Raw genomic sequence first — 14,785 nt, 5'->3', positions numbered from 1 at the left:
TCTTTTCCTTTTGGCTTGGCAGCTAGGTGGCACAGTGGATAGACTTCTGGACTTGGAGTCTGAAAGACCTGAGCTCAAATATAGGCTCAGATATTCCACTTGCAAGCTATTTAACCTTTGATTAACTCAATTTTCAAAAAATGGGAATAATAAGACCACTTCCTTCCTCATACTCAAGTGAATTGATATTTATAAGGCATATCTTAGCATAGTAGTCACTGGTACATAGTAGATGCTTAATAAATGCTTGTTTCCTCTTGCTCTCCTTTGTCTCCCTTCCTTCCTTCTTTCCTTGCTGTATGATTGTTATATCCTTTGGGTTTTTTTTTTTGCCTCTGGTCCATTCTCTGCTCAGCTGTCAGATTGATCTTCCTAACACATGGATCTGATTGTCCTTCTCCATCCCTCCAATAAACTCCAGTGATTCCCTACTGCCTCTAGGAGAAAAATGAAATCCTCTTTCTGGTGTTTCATTCCCCTTAGAATCTGGCTATTTGGTGCCTTTGCAATCTTCTTATACCTTCCTTTCCTCCAGAGACACTAGCTTTTTTGTTTTTCCTCCTATATGACCCTACATCTCCTAACTCTGTTATTTTTCAGTGGCTGTCCCACAAGTGCGTTCTCCCTCTCTCTCCCTTTCCCTCTGTGTCTCTCTGCATGTCTGTCTTTATCTGTCTCTCTTTTTATGTCTTTGCTCCCTTCTGTCTCTGTCTCTCTCTATCTGTGTATCTCTCTGTGTGTCTGTCTCCCTCTCTGTCTCTACCTGTCTCTCTGTATCTCTGTCTCTCTTTGCCACTTTATATTTGTCTCTTCCTCCCTCCCTCATTCTCTCTCTCCTCATCTCTACTTTCTCTATCTACTACTTTCATTAGATTCTTTAAGTCCCATTAAAATCCCACCTCCTACAATAAACCTTTCCCAACCTCCCCTTTAATGCTGGGGTCTTTCCTCTGTTGATTAGCTCCCACTTATCCTGTAAATATCATTTGTTCTTATTTCTTTGCTCACTGCTTTCCCCATTAGACTGAAAGCTCCTTAGGAGCAGGGACCAAATTTTTTTGCTACCTTTCTTTGTATCTCAGAAATTAGCATAGTGCCTGACACATAGTAGGTCTTAAATAAATGCTTCTGACTGACTCATTCCCTCCACCTCCCAATGCCACTCAATTTTCCAGGGAAGGGAACAAAAGGCTGCAGAGGTTGTCACTTGTTTTAAAGGTGGTATTTGAATCTAAGTCCTTTGATTCTAAACTCACGACTTTTCCCACTGTTCCCCTGTACATTGGAAGAAGGAAACTGAAGCTGAGATGTCAAGTGGACTTCCCTAAATTTACAGAGCTAGCAGTCTTTACTCTGCTTTTATTTCTCAGTTGTATTCCTCCAATAGAGCAGAGTCTGCCTTTTGTGAGCAGATAAAGTTATCCATGGAGCTTTTCTTTGTCTTTTTTTTTTTTTTTTTTTTTTTTTTTTTTTTTTTTTTTGTGAGTGGGCTATTTTGGTCCCTTGTGGATCAGGAAGCTAACTGTGTCAATGGCTCATCCATCCTTCAGGAGAGTTCTGGCTCACCACTGAATGGTGAAGTGGGAGCTCAAGGAGCTAGAATCAGTAACAGAGGGCACAATTTAGTTAGAAAAAAGTTTGTGATTTCTGGGAGGATTTAATTTTCAAGAATTGATTGATGTCTTACACTGAAGGGAGAAGCTCTCCTTCTTTCTCGTTAATCACCTCTCATTTTTATGGTAATGAGTACTTGAAGTTAGGTAGTTAATTAATCCATCTCATCCCCTATACAGTGCTAAGAAAGAACCATCTGCTGCAGGTTGGGATGATTGAAAAGTAAGGTATATTTCTAGCAAAATGTTAACTATGGTCAGGTGGAATAAATTAGCAAAATTCAATTCATGATTGAAAAAAATTATAAATCATTACTGAAATGTATTTGCATATAGAAAGAGTACCTGTAGGAATCAAGTAAATGGCTTATTAAAATCTGAAGCTGTTAAGTAAATGTAACTTATGGATCTTAAATGGTATTAATCAGTAAAAAGACAAAGCTTTATTTCTATATGATACTTCAGTGCCTGAAGAATCTGTGATTTCTGGAATTTCTTCAGTGTGGGGGGAGCCTCTTTCACCAATGCAAGTCTTAAGTCCTCTGCATCTTAGTAGGTTGTTCAGCCATCTCAGGTGTGTCCCACTCTTTGTAATCCTATTTTAGGTTTTCTTGGCAAAGACACTGGAGTGTTTTACCATTTCTTCTCCAGCTCATTCTAGAGATGAGCAAACTGAGGTAAGAATGGCTAAGGGACTTGCCCAGGATCAGACAACTAATAAGTTACTGAAGCCATATTGAACTCAGGAAGATGAATCTTCCTGAGTCCAGGGCTGGTGCTCTGTGCACTCTGGACCCCCCTTCACCAGGTGCCCATCGTGGTAGGTAGATTTTTGACTGCTGCGCCAAAGGAAATCTACCTAGAACCTGTGCCTTCAGCACATTGGAGAGCTCCCGTCCCCAGTATAGGGGCCAGACAGCAGAATTAGATCATAAAGGTGAGAAAAGGATTGATGAGTTGTGACCTGCATGGATCGGAGGAGGAAGCTGATAAATGGGATCATGGGAATACTGCAGTGTGTAACTATACAGATTCAGGTTGGACAGAGAACAGTTATTGACCCCTTCAAGCTTTTATCTTTGCTCAATAGAAAAATAATGTGACCACTTGACATTTTTCCCCCTTTACTCCAGAGTTTTCTTCTTGGATTTTTCTTGCGTGTTGTAGTTGTGACCTCATTCTTCCTTAGATGCTTCTCCTTTTCCAGGGAATAAAGGAACGCACAGTAGCTCTCTGGACATCCACTGATGGAGCGCTGGGTTCAAATTTGACCTACTAGTTCTAGCTATGTGAACTTGAATATATTATTCAACTCTCTTTGCTTAGTTCCCTTGTTTGAGAAATGGACATAGCAATAGCACCTCTCTCAGAATTGCGAAAATCAAATGAGATCACACTTGAAAGCTTAGCACAAGGCCGGGGGCATAGTAGGAAGTGCACAAATGCTCATCATCATCATCATCATCAACAACATTTGAGGCTGTTTTTGCTTTCGTGTTTATAGCCCCGCTTTTGGCACGACGCTTAGCATATTTAAAAACTTAACAAATGCTTTTTCTTTCATTCCACTGGACATATGTAAAAAAGATTCTAAGTTAGTTGTCCCTAATTAGGACATCTCCTAGTTTTCCGGGGTCCCAGATGGCATCTCATCTACTTAACTCCAAGATGAGTCCTAGTATTGCTTTTTCATCTTAACCTCAAGATTTTATTTTCATTGGTGGTTTAAAAATGACCTTTTAATTTTTTTTGCAGAATTTTTTTTGGTTAATGGAAATAGATTTCTTCCTGCTTTTCAGCAGAGATAAAAGAAATGATTCCACATCAGCTGTAGTTCAAGAGATCCAATTTCAAGACTAAATGATAGATGTCTCCATGGAGACCAGTGGAATGCTGGGATTCTTCATACCTAGCTGATGGAGTTCATGGCATCTAGGAGCAGAGCCCTCCTGATGTGCACAGATGTGGGAAGGCATCTTGCTTTTTAATTTTTTCCTTTTTCCAATCACAGCTTTACAAGCCTTTCTTGAGGAGTGGTTCAGTTCCAACTCCATGTGGCCTATTGGACCCCTTGGTCCAGGCGCCACGTGGTTATTGACATCTCTTTGCTGCTTGGAGCACTCAGAGACATTCATGTAAGTCCAGTGATGATAAATGAGCTCCTCTTGAAAACGAATCTCTCTTGCCCTGAAAGTGTCCTCTTTGTAGACAGGAGTGACTGACACACTGCTTGAAAAGCCTTCAGGTTCATTCTCTCATTGCACATCTCTCGGCTGCTTTGAGTCTAGTTTCCTTTTGAAAAGTGGGGAGCCCTTTGTATGCTTTGGCTAGGAGATGACTTTAACAGTCACTATAAATAAAATATGCACGTGAGGAACTGCCATGCAGCCTGGTGTTCAGCTGATATGACATGGTGTCTGTAATTCTCACCAAGAGGAAAAGATGTATTCTTTCACAATTTTTTTTCAGGCTGTGGAGAAGGAACTTTCTCAGACTGAGTTTTTTTTTTTGGGAGGGAGGGAAAAGAGGGAGAATGGGGGGTCTGGACTTGTAACCTTATGGGTCTGAAGAACTTCCTTAACTAGTGAAGTTCAGCTACTTAAACTCTTAGAGAATTAGCAGAGATGTGGAGGGGACTTGCCCATCTGAAACTCAATCTTCTTGAGAGATTAAGTGACTTTTTCACTAGTAGATGTCACTTTTTGCCTTTTTACTTTTTACCCCCTGCCTTCCAAATTTTTTCCTTGGATATATGTTAAGCTTGTCCATGTCGTTCTTAAAATGTGGTACCCAAGACTGCACAGGGTACTTGGGAAATTATCTGATCATGGAGAAATAGAAGGCAATATGGGTCACATATGTCTCACCTGACTGTGTGGACTCTTAGGGGTAATCTTGCTGGGGTTTCCTCTACCTACCACCCTATCATATATTCATCTCATTTCCCCTAATGTACTTGTATCGATGCAAATGAGCCAATTACAATATTTGTAGATTTAAAACGTATCTGTTTACTTAGCAATAAGGCAAATGAAAAATATCACATCATCATATAAGCATATAAACAAATAGTGAAATATATCACAATTTACAGAAACTGGGGCACTCTCATCAATGCACTTAGTATAAGAAGAGAGAGTGGACATATGTTTACAAAAATTTAACAAATGAATTTCCCATAATGCCTTGCAATTCTAATATTTCTAGTATGCTACTCTAGCTTGTCTTCCCCCTTAAAGCTATTTCTTCTTACTCACCTGTCCCAGTTTTTAACAAATTAAAATTCTTTCTTAGTCCTTGAAAACCATTGATCTGTTTTCATACAAAACACCATCTTCCATCCTTCTCAAGGTGATTTATATCTTTATATTTATGCCACAGTTCATTTTCTTTCTAGATCTGTTGATTGTCTATGAACATATTTTAGAAGATTTTATTGAATCAGAGTTCTTTCCTTATTCCTTTCAGTCCATCCAGAATAGAAGCAAATGAGCTGTTTACAATAACAGTTGTAGATTTTACAGATATCCATTTACTTAGCAATAAAGTAAATGAAAAATTTCACAGCTGTTCATATTCTAATAATAAAATACATTACAATTCACAGAAACCTGAGTCACATTTTGACCAAAGTACTTAGCATAAGAAGAGAGAGAAGGCAGATGATGTAAATACTTTTACATCAGTAAAAGATATTTATTAACAATTGACACGAATACTTTTCTTTCCATAGATGTGCTTTTTTGCCTTTTTTTATGACTAAACTACCCAGATGTCAGGATAGTAACTTACATGGGCAATAAAGTAGCCTTCTATATTCACTTCCCAAGGAACTTCTATTCCTATTCCTTAGGAATGTTCCAATGTATTGCAGAATCTAGATTGCCAAGGATCTTGTTAGATCTTTTTTGACTTCCAGGCACATCTTGATTCATATGAATTTTGTGGTCCTGTAGAAGTCCTGTTTTGTTTTTCCCAGACATTCCCCATATTTGATCCATCCTCTTTGATCCATCCTCCACCCAGCTGCCCAAGGGCTTTTCCTAAAGCATGGCTCTGATGCATCTCTCCTCTGGGGGATAAACTTCCATGGCCCTTTGCTTCCTCCGCTCAGTCATTTTATTCCCCCTTTGGCATTGCAAACCATCTCCAACCTGGGTCTCACTTCCCTCTCCTGCCTTTTTGCGCACTCTTTGGTCCAGCCAACCCCGACTTCTGGATGTTCTTCACAGCCGCCATTCCAGCTCCCTCCCACTTGCCTCTGCATTGGCTGCTCTTCATACTTATCGTGCCTTCCTTCCCCACTCTATCTCTGAGAACCTCTAACTTCTCCACATCCCAGCTCCAACAAACGCCCCTCCTACACGAAGCCTTTCCTGGAGCTTCCAGATTCTGGAATTTCCCTAAATTGTCTTGTATTCATTTTGCCTCCTTTGATAGAGCAAAAACTCTTTAAAGGGAAGAGTAATTCTACTTTCACCTTCATATGCCACAGATTCTGGTGCAAGGTAGGTGTTAGTAAATACTTATTGAATAATTGATAAATTCCACTGTGGTACTTTTCTTTGATTTCCAATAAATTTTATCTTTTGTGATTAGTCTCATTGTTCTAAGCTATCAATGTCTTTTTCAATCTCAATTCTATTTTATAATATCCCTCTCCTTTCTCTTTCGTGGTTTTGAAACATGCTACCCAGACCTCCAAGTTATTGCTAAAAATGCTGAACTAAGAACGCCTGGGTGCATATACCTGTAGGACTTTCCTTGAGACTTCTTCCCATGTAACATTCATATCAACGACATTTGTTTGGGTGCTCTTTCCAATTAAAGCGAGTTGACCAAATGCAGCAGGATCTAGACCCCAACTTTTCATCCTGAACATAAGGCTATCATGGCTGTAATATTCTAGCCTAGTCAGCTTTTCAAGCATGAGCATGAGGCGAGACTGTGATGATGTAGGACAATAAAATTCAGGTCTGGGACTCCTTTTCTCTCTCTCTTACAAAATCTCCAATTGTGCTATATATCACCCCTACTTTGGTATCATTTCTCTTCTTTCACACTTATAAATCAAGAATGAACTAATGAAAAAGAGAGAGAGAAAGAGAGAGAGAGAGAGAGAGAGAGAGAGAGAGAGAGAGAGAGAGAGAGGAGAAGAGAGAGGAGTGAAGGAGGGATGGAGGGAAGGAGGGATGGAGGGAAGGAGAAAGGGAAGAAGGAAGAGAGGAAGAGAGGGAAGGAAGAAGGAAGAGAGAGAAGGAGGGAGGGAGGGAAGGAGAGAGGGAAGGAGGAAGAGAGGGAGGGAGGGAAGGAAGAAAGAAGGGAGAGAAGAAGGAAGGGAAGGAAGGAGAGAGGGGGAGGGAGAGAGAATTTAGTAGCATCTTCTATGTGCCTGGCATTGTGCTGAGGGATTTACAAATATTATCTCACTTCAGCCTCTCAACATTGTGAGGCAGGTGCTATTATCCCCATTTTAAAGTTGAAGAAACTCCATAGAGGTCACATGACTTGGCTAGTTTTATGAATAGCTAGGGTTTGAGGATACATTTGAACTCAGGTCTTTTGAACTCGTCCACCCAGCTTACTGTGTCACTAAATGCCACAAAACTAAGCTATTGCTAGTCATGCTGTCCCCATCTATCTCCTTACTTTTCTTTTACATGATACTTAACCTTCCTGATGAAAGTAACAAAATGATTCGCATTTGATTCCGTTCTGTTGAGTTGTTTGAATTGATGATTTGTGTCCGTTTCCTCTTTTCTCCTCCAGGAACTTTTCCCCCTTAATTGTTCTTTCTTTCTGCATTTTTACCAACCCTTTTTAGCAACTTTCGCCTCGGGTCCAGTATATTTGAAACTGATTGAATGACTGGATTCAAAGGCGACCTAAAGGTTCAACATTCATGTGGAAGGAGACATCCAGTCTAATGTCCCAGCGATAGACACTCGGTCCTGTGCTATTTAAAATTTTTGTCATTGATTTGGACTAAGTATTAAATAACATACATACATACACATATATGTATCAACTTGATCTTCCTTCCTTCCTTCCTTCCTTCCTTCCTTCCTTCCTTCCTTCCTTCCTTCCTTCCTTCTTTCCTTCCTTCCTTCCTTCCTTCCTATCTTATCTATCTATCTATCTACAATTCACAGTTGAAACAAGATTGAGAAGAACCAATACCCCATTGCACGACAGATTTAAGGTCCAACTAGAGTATGGCTAGAACACTGGGCTAATTCTAGCCTACGCTAGAACAGTGGCTGAATTCAGTGAGAAACAATGCAATAGGGATCCACATAAAGTTAAAAAATCCAAGTGTAAGACGAAGGAGACACGATCAGCCAGAGGTTGGTCTTAATAAACCGACCAAACCAAAGCAGCCTGTGGGGTTGAGCTCTCCAGCAGGAGTTGTTTGAGTCTGCCATGTGATATGGGTTGCCAAAGCTAATGTCATCTTAAGTTCATCAAGAGGAGCAAAGCCTCCAGGAATAAAGCGGCGAGAGCACACCTGCATGATAGTGTTGGGTTCCAGCTGTGATGAGTTAGGAAGGACAGTGATAAGCTCTAGGGCAGCCAAACGAGGCACCCAGTCATGAAAGGGCCCTGCCCCGAGCCGTAGAACAGCCGATGGAAGAAACTGGAGAGGGCTAGCCTGGAAGAGAGAAGGCTCAGGGGAGGCGTGATTGATGTCTTTACGTATTTGAAGGAGCTGTAAGGTGTGAGAGGGGCTTAGACTTGTCTTGATGGGTCCCAGAGGGCAGAATGAAGATCGTAGGGAAGAGGAGGCCTTGAGGTAAGGAATACTTTGATGATAAAGAGAGCTGTTCAAAGGTGAAATTGGCTGCTTTTGAGAGGTAGCAGAATTTCCCCTCCCTGTGGGCCCGAGGGCTTGATGACCTTTGTTGAGGAGGCTGTGGAAGGAATTTTTTTCTTGTATGAATTTGACTAGGGAGCCGCTGAGATCCTTTTCAGGTTTGCTGTGATTCTGACTTTCTGTGATTTAATTCAAGCCTCACATTTTATAGATGAGGAAAATGTGGGTTGCCCAAGTTCATAAAGAGATTGGAGTAACTGAATTCAGGTTCGGGTCTCTTTCCATTGCTTACCACGCAGCCTCATTCTTCCTCTTGCTCACTGATCACAGTATCTCTTTCCAAGTACTCAGAAACTGTCCCTTTGATAATGTTTTTCTAGAGTTTTTTATTTTTTTCTGGGAATGGGACTTTGCCAACTAGTAGTTCGGGGGAATTTATTGTCACCTTTTTTTTTTTTTTTTTCAAAAACTGGGTGACAAAAATGGCTGGCCTTGCCCATTCTTCATAATTTCTAAAGGTCACCAACATAGCAATAATACGATGGAGTCTTCTCTGCAGGTCCCTGGGATGTCATCTGTATGGGTTCAAGCAGATAGATATTTCTTAATATTTGTTCTCTTTATTTGTTCGAGTTTCATGTTCTACAGTTACATCCTGCATGTTCTAGTCTGAAAATTGGTCTCTTTGATAGGGAAACAGGAGCAAAATTAGAATCAAGTACTTTGTGCTTCTCTCTACCTTTGCTCTCTCATCTGTTATCATCTCTTAATTCTCGACGTCGGGGTTTCTTCAGTTTTCTCTTGCATGAGATGAGCCTTTTTCTTATTATGTAGATCTTTTGATAAATCTTGACTTTAACCTTCTTGCCCCCAACCTTTTCTCCTTTAGGAACCTTTGCTTTCAGCTTCCACATATTTCCTTATAAATTTTGGGTTAGTGGTTTTGTTAGGACACGATAGTGAAGACAAAAATCAAATATTCTAAATCTGAGCAGGAGACCCATGGTCTAAGGAGAGAGATTACTGTGTTGACTTCTAATTACAATGAACACACTGAGTCCTTCTGGTCATTATGCACCTAAAGCTAGCACAGCCTAGGAAGCCTGAGTATGACATTTAACAATTGCCCAGGCTGCTCTCAGACCAAGAGTCTTGGGCTTGTTAATTCTGACATATTGTAGAGGTTCTGGAAGGAAAAAAAGTCATGCTTTTAAGCGTAGAGCTGCAAGATAAAATAATGGGTTATGGCTTATCCACATGATGTCCATTTGCAATTAAAGAGCAAGAAGAAAAATCTTAAAAGGAGTAAAAAAAAAAAAGCCTAATTAAGGATTATTAGGAAACCACTTATTTACTATTTTGATTTATTTCATTTTATTCATATTTTATTATTATTACTCACTGTTTTGGGTTTCATCAATCACAGACAAAGAGATGAATTAAAAATTGGTTGGAAAATATTTCTTCCTTAAGGCTTGATCCCAACATTTTCCAAATGAGCCTGGTCTAAAGCAAAATTATCTCATTTCATCTTGGAGATGCCCTTCTCCCTTTCAACCCCTTGCTCGGTAACGTTCCTCCACCTTCGCTGCTCGATATTCTCACATTTTGGGGACTTCTCCCATTAAGGGGAAGGTTATGAACAAAAGCCTGATGACTCATTAACACCTTCATGCTGTTTTCTTCTATAATTAAATTTTGCCATATTAGTTAAAAACGAAGCAATGGGGAGAGTGGGCAAAGTATTGGCTATGAAATTAGGACAATCTGGATTTGATTCCTCATTTCAGCCCTTGGTGAAATAAGCTTTCAGTTTCCTCATCTCTAACATGGAAATAATAATAATAGTCCCTACCCGATAGGGTTCTTATGTGAATCCAATAATATATGTCTAAAGTACCTTCAAACTTTACCCTTATGTAAGAGTGAGCTGTTGTTATTCCTCTGAACATGTGTGGTCTCCCTAACAGAATGTAAACTCCTGGTGGGTAGGGATTATTTACTTTGTCTTTTTGTCTATGTCCAACACCCATCCCAGGACCTTGCTTTCAGTAGGAGCTTAATATAAAATATTTGTGGAATTATTTCTCTTAGGGTCCTGTTCTCAGACCTTGGCCTTGTAGCTGGCAGAGGAAGAAAGCCTGGGGTCAGAGCTTACACTCTGTAGAATCAGGAACCGAGAAGCATATTCCTTAATTTCTTGTTTGTTCCTAGGTTCGCAGAGGAAATGACCAGCACCTGGCTCCGTCTCTTCGAAGGCAGTGGGATTCCATATGGACCCATCAACAGCATGAGCGAAGTGTTTGCTGAGCCTCAGGTTTGTTCCCCTTGAATCTTTGGCTCCATTCTGAAAGGTGCTTTGGCGAGATCATGAATTTATCCTTGTTTTGTCCTCTTTCAAATGTAAATGGGCTCACGTCCTCATATAAATACATCACGGCCTCCGAATTTATTGTTGTCGATAACACGGTCATTCATTGCAGGGCAATCCATGCCCTGGAATCAGTGAGAATACACGGTGAGTGTTCCGTGTCACGGCAGAGCTCTGGCGCATTATTAGCTTTGTATCCTTGGTAGCCGTGGACAATAGGTGAGGGTTTGGAGACTTGCCTTTTCTGCTCTTTACCTCCAAACTTGTTTCCTTTTTTTAAGCGTGTCATGTCTTATTGCTTGAAGTCTGTGAATGCTAGCGGAGCAATGTGTTGCTATTGATTATAACATCATATAAATATTGAAAATGTGGACTATAAATCGCAAGTCATTTTATGGGAAAAGACTAATTGGGGACATTGATTAACGTCTTGTATTCAAAACAAATGCTGTGATTTCATAGGAATGGGTTTTCTATTGATGATTGGCTCTAGGGGAAGAAAGAGAGAAGATCTTCAAATGCAAATTCAAATAATTTGAGTGTATCAATCAAGACAGAGTTTCCAGTTTGTAATAACTTTCATTAGTTTTTTTTAATCTCATAAACTGTTGATTTCTCTGTGGGTATGTTGATGTCGTCTCACAAAGGAAGTTAAAGTTCTTGTATATGGTTCTTCTAAATCTTCTGGGAAAACTTCTAGGATGGATTGTTCCAACATGGGTGTGGATGTCTGTTTTATGTCTGTGGATTTTATTTAAATGAACTCATGATAATGAGCATTTGTTGGTCTGCGCTGACCAGAGTCTTCTCTGATTGAATAGCTCACTTTCAGCCATTCTCAAACCCACTTCCTAACTTTCCCAGGGTCGTGCTTTGGCTTTCAACAGTTCTATGGAAATTAGTTTGTATATGTATATGTTTACATACATAGTGTGTGTGTGTATATATATATATATATATATATATATATATATATATATATATAATCATATGCTGTATATATTATATTTACATTATTTATTGATTGATATTTCCTGTTTTACTCACACTTGTCAGGGATAAGGAGGAAGATATGTATTCTGTTACTTCTCCTGAGAAGTGGGTTCTTGTTCTTCTCAGGTGATTTGCTGCTGAAGAGAAATAGTGAACAAAGTTTTGTTTTTGTTTTTGTCTTGGTCTGGTCCGGTGATTTTTCTGATGCAAAGGAGCAGTTTCTTTCAGAGTGAGAACATTGCCAGGGCCACTGAGAAGTTAAAGATAACAATCAATCCACCAATCAATAAACATTTATCATGGATGCGCCAGAACAGCCTCTGCTCAGATTCACAGGAGTGGGTCTAGGAAAGGCTTCCTGAGAGATGATATGTAAACTGAGTCTTTGGGGAATCCAGGGAGTCCAAGGAACACAAGTGATGGAGGAGAGCCTCCTAGGCTGTCCCAGAATCAGAAGGTCAAAAGTGTGTCCTGTGTCAGGAGCAGCAGGGAAGTCGGACCTTCATGACCATATAACATGGCAGCCTGGAAAACCGATGAGCTGAGGAAAAACCATTGAATGGGGATGTCTTTATCACCCCCACCCTCCCCTTCTGTTGTAGGTTGGAGATACACCGAAAACCATCAGGTTCTAACCCAAAGCTCTCATTTTCTAGATCAGAAAGCTAAGTAGCAGAAATAGTAAATGTCCGAGGTAGGCTCCGAATCCCTATCTTTCTGATTCCAGATTCAGTCTTCCAGCTGCTCGGTCTGCCTCATGGTCTTTTTAAAGGGAGGGGGCAAAGAAAGCAGTACTTGGAATAGGTCAGAACCATATGGAATCATCCTGTAAAGTTTTGATCCTTCCATTGAAAAAAAAAAAGTTTAGAAAAAAAGCTAAAGGAGGTTGAGAGGAGAAAAACAGAAACGTCTTTATTAATGTGTGGAAAATAGATGTTATGAGTTGAGGATATTTATCTCTCTTCCTTAAGAAGAGTAGGGCATTAAATCATCATCTTTGCTTTTTCTTTCCTTCTTTCTGTTTTCTTTCATTCTGCTTTTGGTGGGATAGGATTAGGATTTCTGCATGGATGAGGAAGCCCCGAGGACACTGCCCTGTAGAAATGCCTTAATTAAAAAAAAAGAAATGCCTTAATTTATCAATTTTGCACGGTTTCCAGTAGACCAAAGCACTGGGGAGGCCCCTGTTCACCAAAATATGAGCCATCCCATTGGAAACAACTGTGTGGGGAGGGATGACCTAGCACTCCGGGGATGATGTCACGGTCCTTGGTGGCCACCCTGAGGTCATGGGAGAGAATTCTCATTGGCCCCCCTCATCCTTTACTCATCTCCTCGTGTGAACCGAGGCTTAAACCTTTCTACAATCCAGCTTGGGCCAGTGGGGCTTAAATCCAACTCAGTGTCTCTGACGGCAGCACATCTGGCTCCTCCGTGCCAGGAGTATCTCCACCCTTGTCCTTTTTAATTACTGAAAACCCCCTTTTCCACTGTTTTTAAAAAATAATTTTAGTTTAGCTTAATAAACACTTAAGACCCTCTCTTTATTCCTTTTCTGAGCTTCTTCTGAGAGACTAGAATATTTTAGAGTTCCTTCTGCAGACAGTGGCCATGTTTGGATAGGTGAAGGGCCCAACTGTAGCCTAGTGAGCAAGATTAAAGTCCCAATGGGAAGCTAACAGGTGATTCCTACTTTCTCTCCTTGGTGCTACACCCCAACATCTCAGCCTCCTTGTTAGCTCCCCTATGCTCTACAATGGCCTTGCCCAACCCATTCAGGGGCCTTTACCTCAGGGAGTCAAGGTTCAGGGGTCTCTGTCTCCTTCTTCTCCACTGAACTGGACCTGAGGGCCATTTTCTTGTTGCTGGGTCCTGCTCTTCTTTTAAGAGGGTCTGATGGGATGCTTTCCTTGGCACCTGAAGCTTCCCGCAGGGTGTGGGGACACGCTCAGAGCCATTCCACTGTCAGATCGCCAGCTTTACAGAGTGTGACCCGGGAATACCCAGCACAAAGGCTTCCAGGTTTATGATTTTCAGAAATCTAGTAAATCGTCTGGTCTAGTCTTCTCGTTTTAGACATGAAGAAATGAAGCACAGAAGGGTCATAATTAGCCTCCTCCTCCCTGTTCCCCATTTCACTGTCATCTCTAGAATAGCCTAGCTGTCAAAATGGTGGCCTTGGGAATCTGGTTTGGGCTTCCAAGGAGAGTCGCCCTCTCCAAAAGCATCAGTCTCCTCATCTGTGAAATGGAAGACTGGATGTTCCCTTCCACCCAGAAGGACTGATCATTCTGGGAGCGAACGTGACCCCCAGACTCATTTCCCTCACCCCAAGCGGCCACGCTCTAATCGAGCTGCCAGAGATCATGATGTGTCGGTCCCAGGCCTGGCACCAGATGCTCATTTTTCCATAGATGGATGGAAAATTGTCTGTGTTTTTCCCGCTGATGATGTGCTTACAGTCACTTGTGTGGCGACAATGGATTGTGCAGGTGTCCCCGCTGGTAAGTCCATCAAGAACGCGGGGCGAGGGGTGGGAGGTGACATCGAGGGAGGATATTGGAAGTTCCCAGCAGTTGAGGGAGAGCCGGCCCTGGAAGCTTTTAAAGGGACCCTTGCATTTTCCCTTCCTCAAGGAGGCTCTGCAGCGTTTGGGAGTCGGAGCCCCTCGTGAGCTCTCTGGATACGAACTCCAGCGGTCATTTTTTTGCTTTCCGGTGGCTATTCCCCCCCCCCCTCCCCTTGCCCCCAGCTCTCTCTTGCTTAAAATATGTTCTTTTCATCAAGCCAACAGCATCCAGCACATTAAAGGAATTCTTAAAAAGTTTTGAAACCGTCCTCACTCGATGACCTCACTGCGATTCTCTTTAACGCACCCTTGGGAACCGAGGAGCCAAATACCTTGTGGTCTGAGGTTTTCCGCACCAAACAATCTTAAAAGAGAAAGGCATTTTTAACAGGAACGATTCATGTTCCCGCACAGCCAGGTACGGC

General features: G+C 41.3%; 1 protein-coding gene across 2 annotated transcripts in view; it reads left to right on the top strand.

Moving 5' to 3' along the window:
• SUGCT (succinyl-CoA:glutarate-CoA transferase) overlaps positions 1-14,785 on the top strand; it is a 537,637-nt gene that overhangs the window by 208,342 nt on the left and 314,510 nt on the right. For both annotated transcript variants that reach the window (XM_031951830.1, XM_031951825.1), the window contains one exon: positions 10,642-10,744. In XM_031951830.1, the coding sequence (XP_031807690.1) occupies positions 10,642-10,744 (103 nt within the window). The remainder of the gene's footprint in view (positions 1-10,641; positions 10,745-14,785) is intronic.

Source organism: Sarcophilus harrisii, chromosome 1, assembly GCF_902635505.1.
Source record: "Sarcophilus harrisii chromosome 1, mSarHar1.11, whole genome shotgun sequence".
In the NCBI taxonomy this organism is placed as follows: Eukaryota; Metazoa; Chordata; class Mammalia; order Dasyuromorphia; family Dasyuridae; genus Sarcophilus; species Sarcophilus harrisii.
Note: the sequence above shows the minus strand (reverse complement) of the source record. Positions and strands in the feature narration are given on the sequence as shown.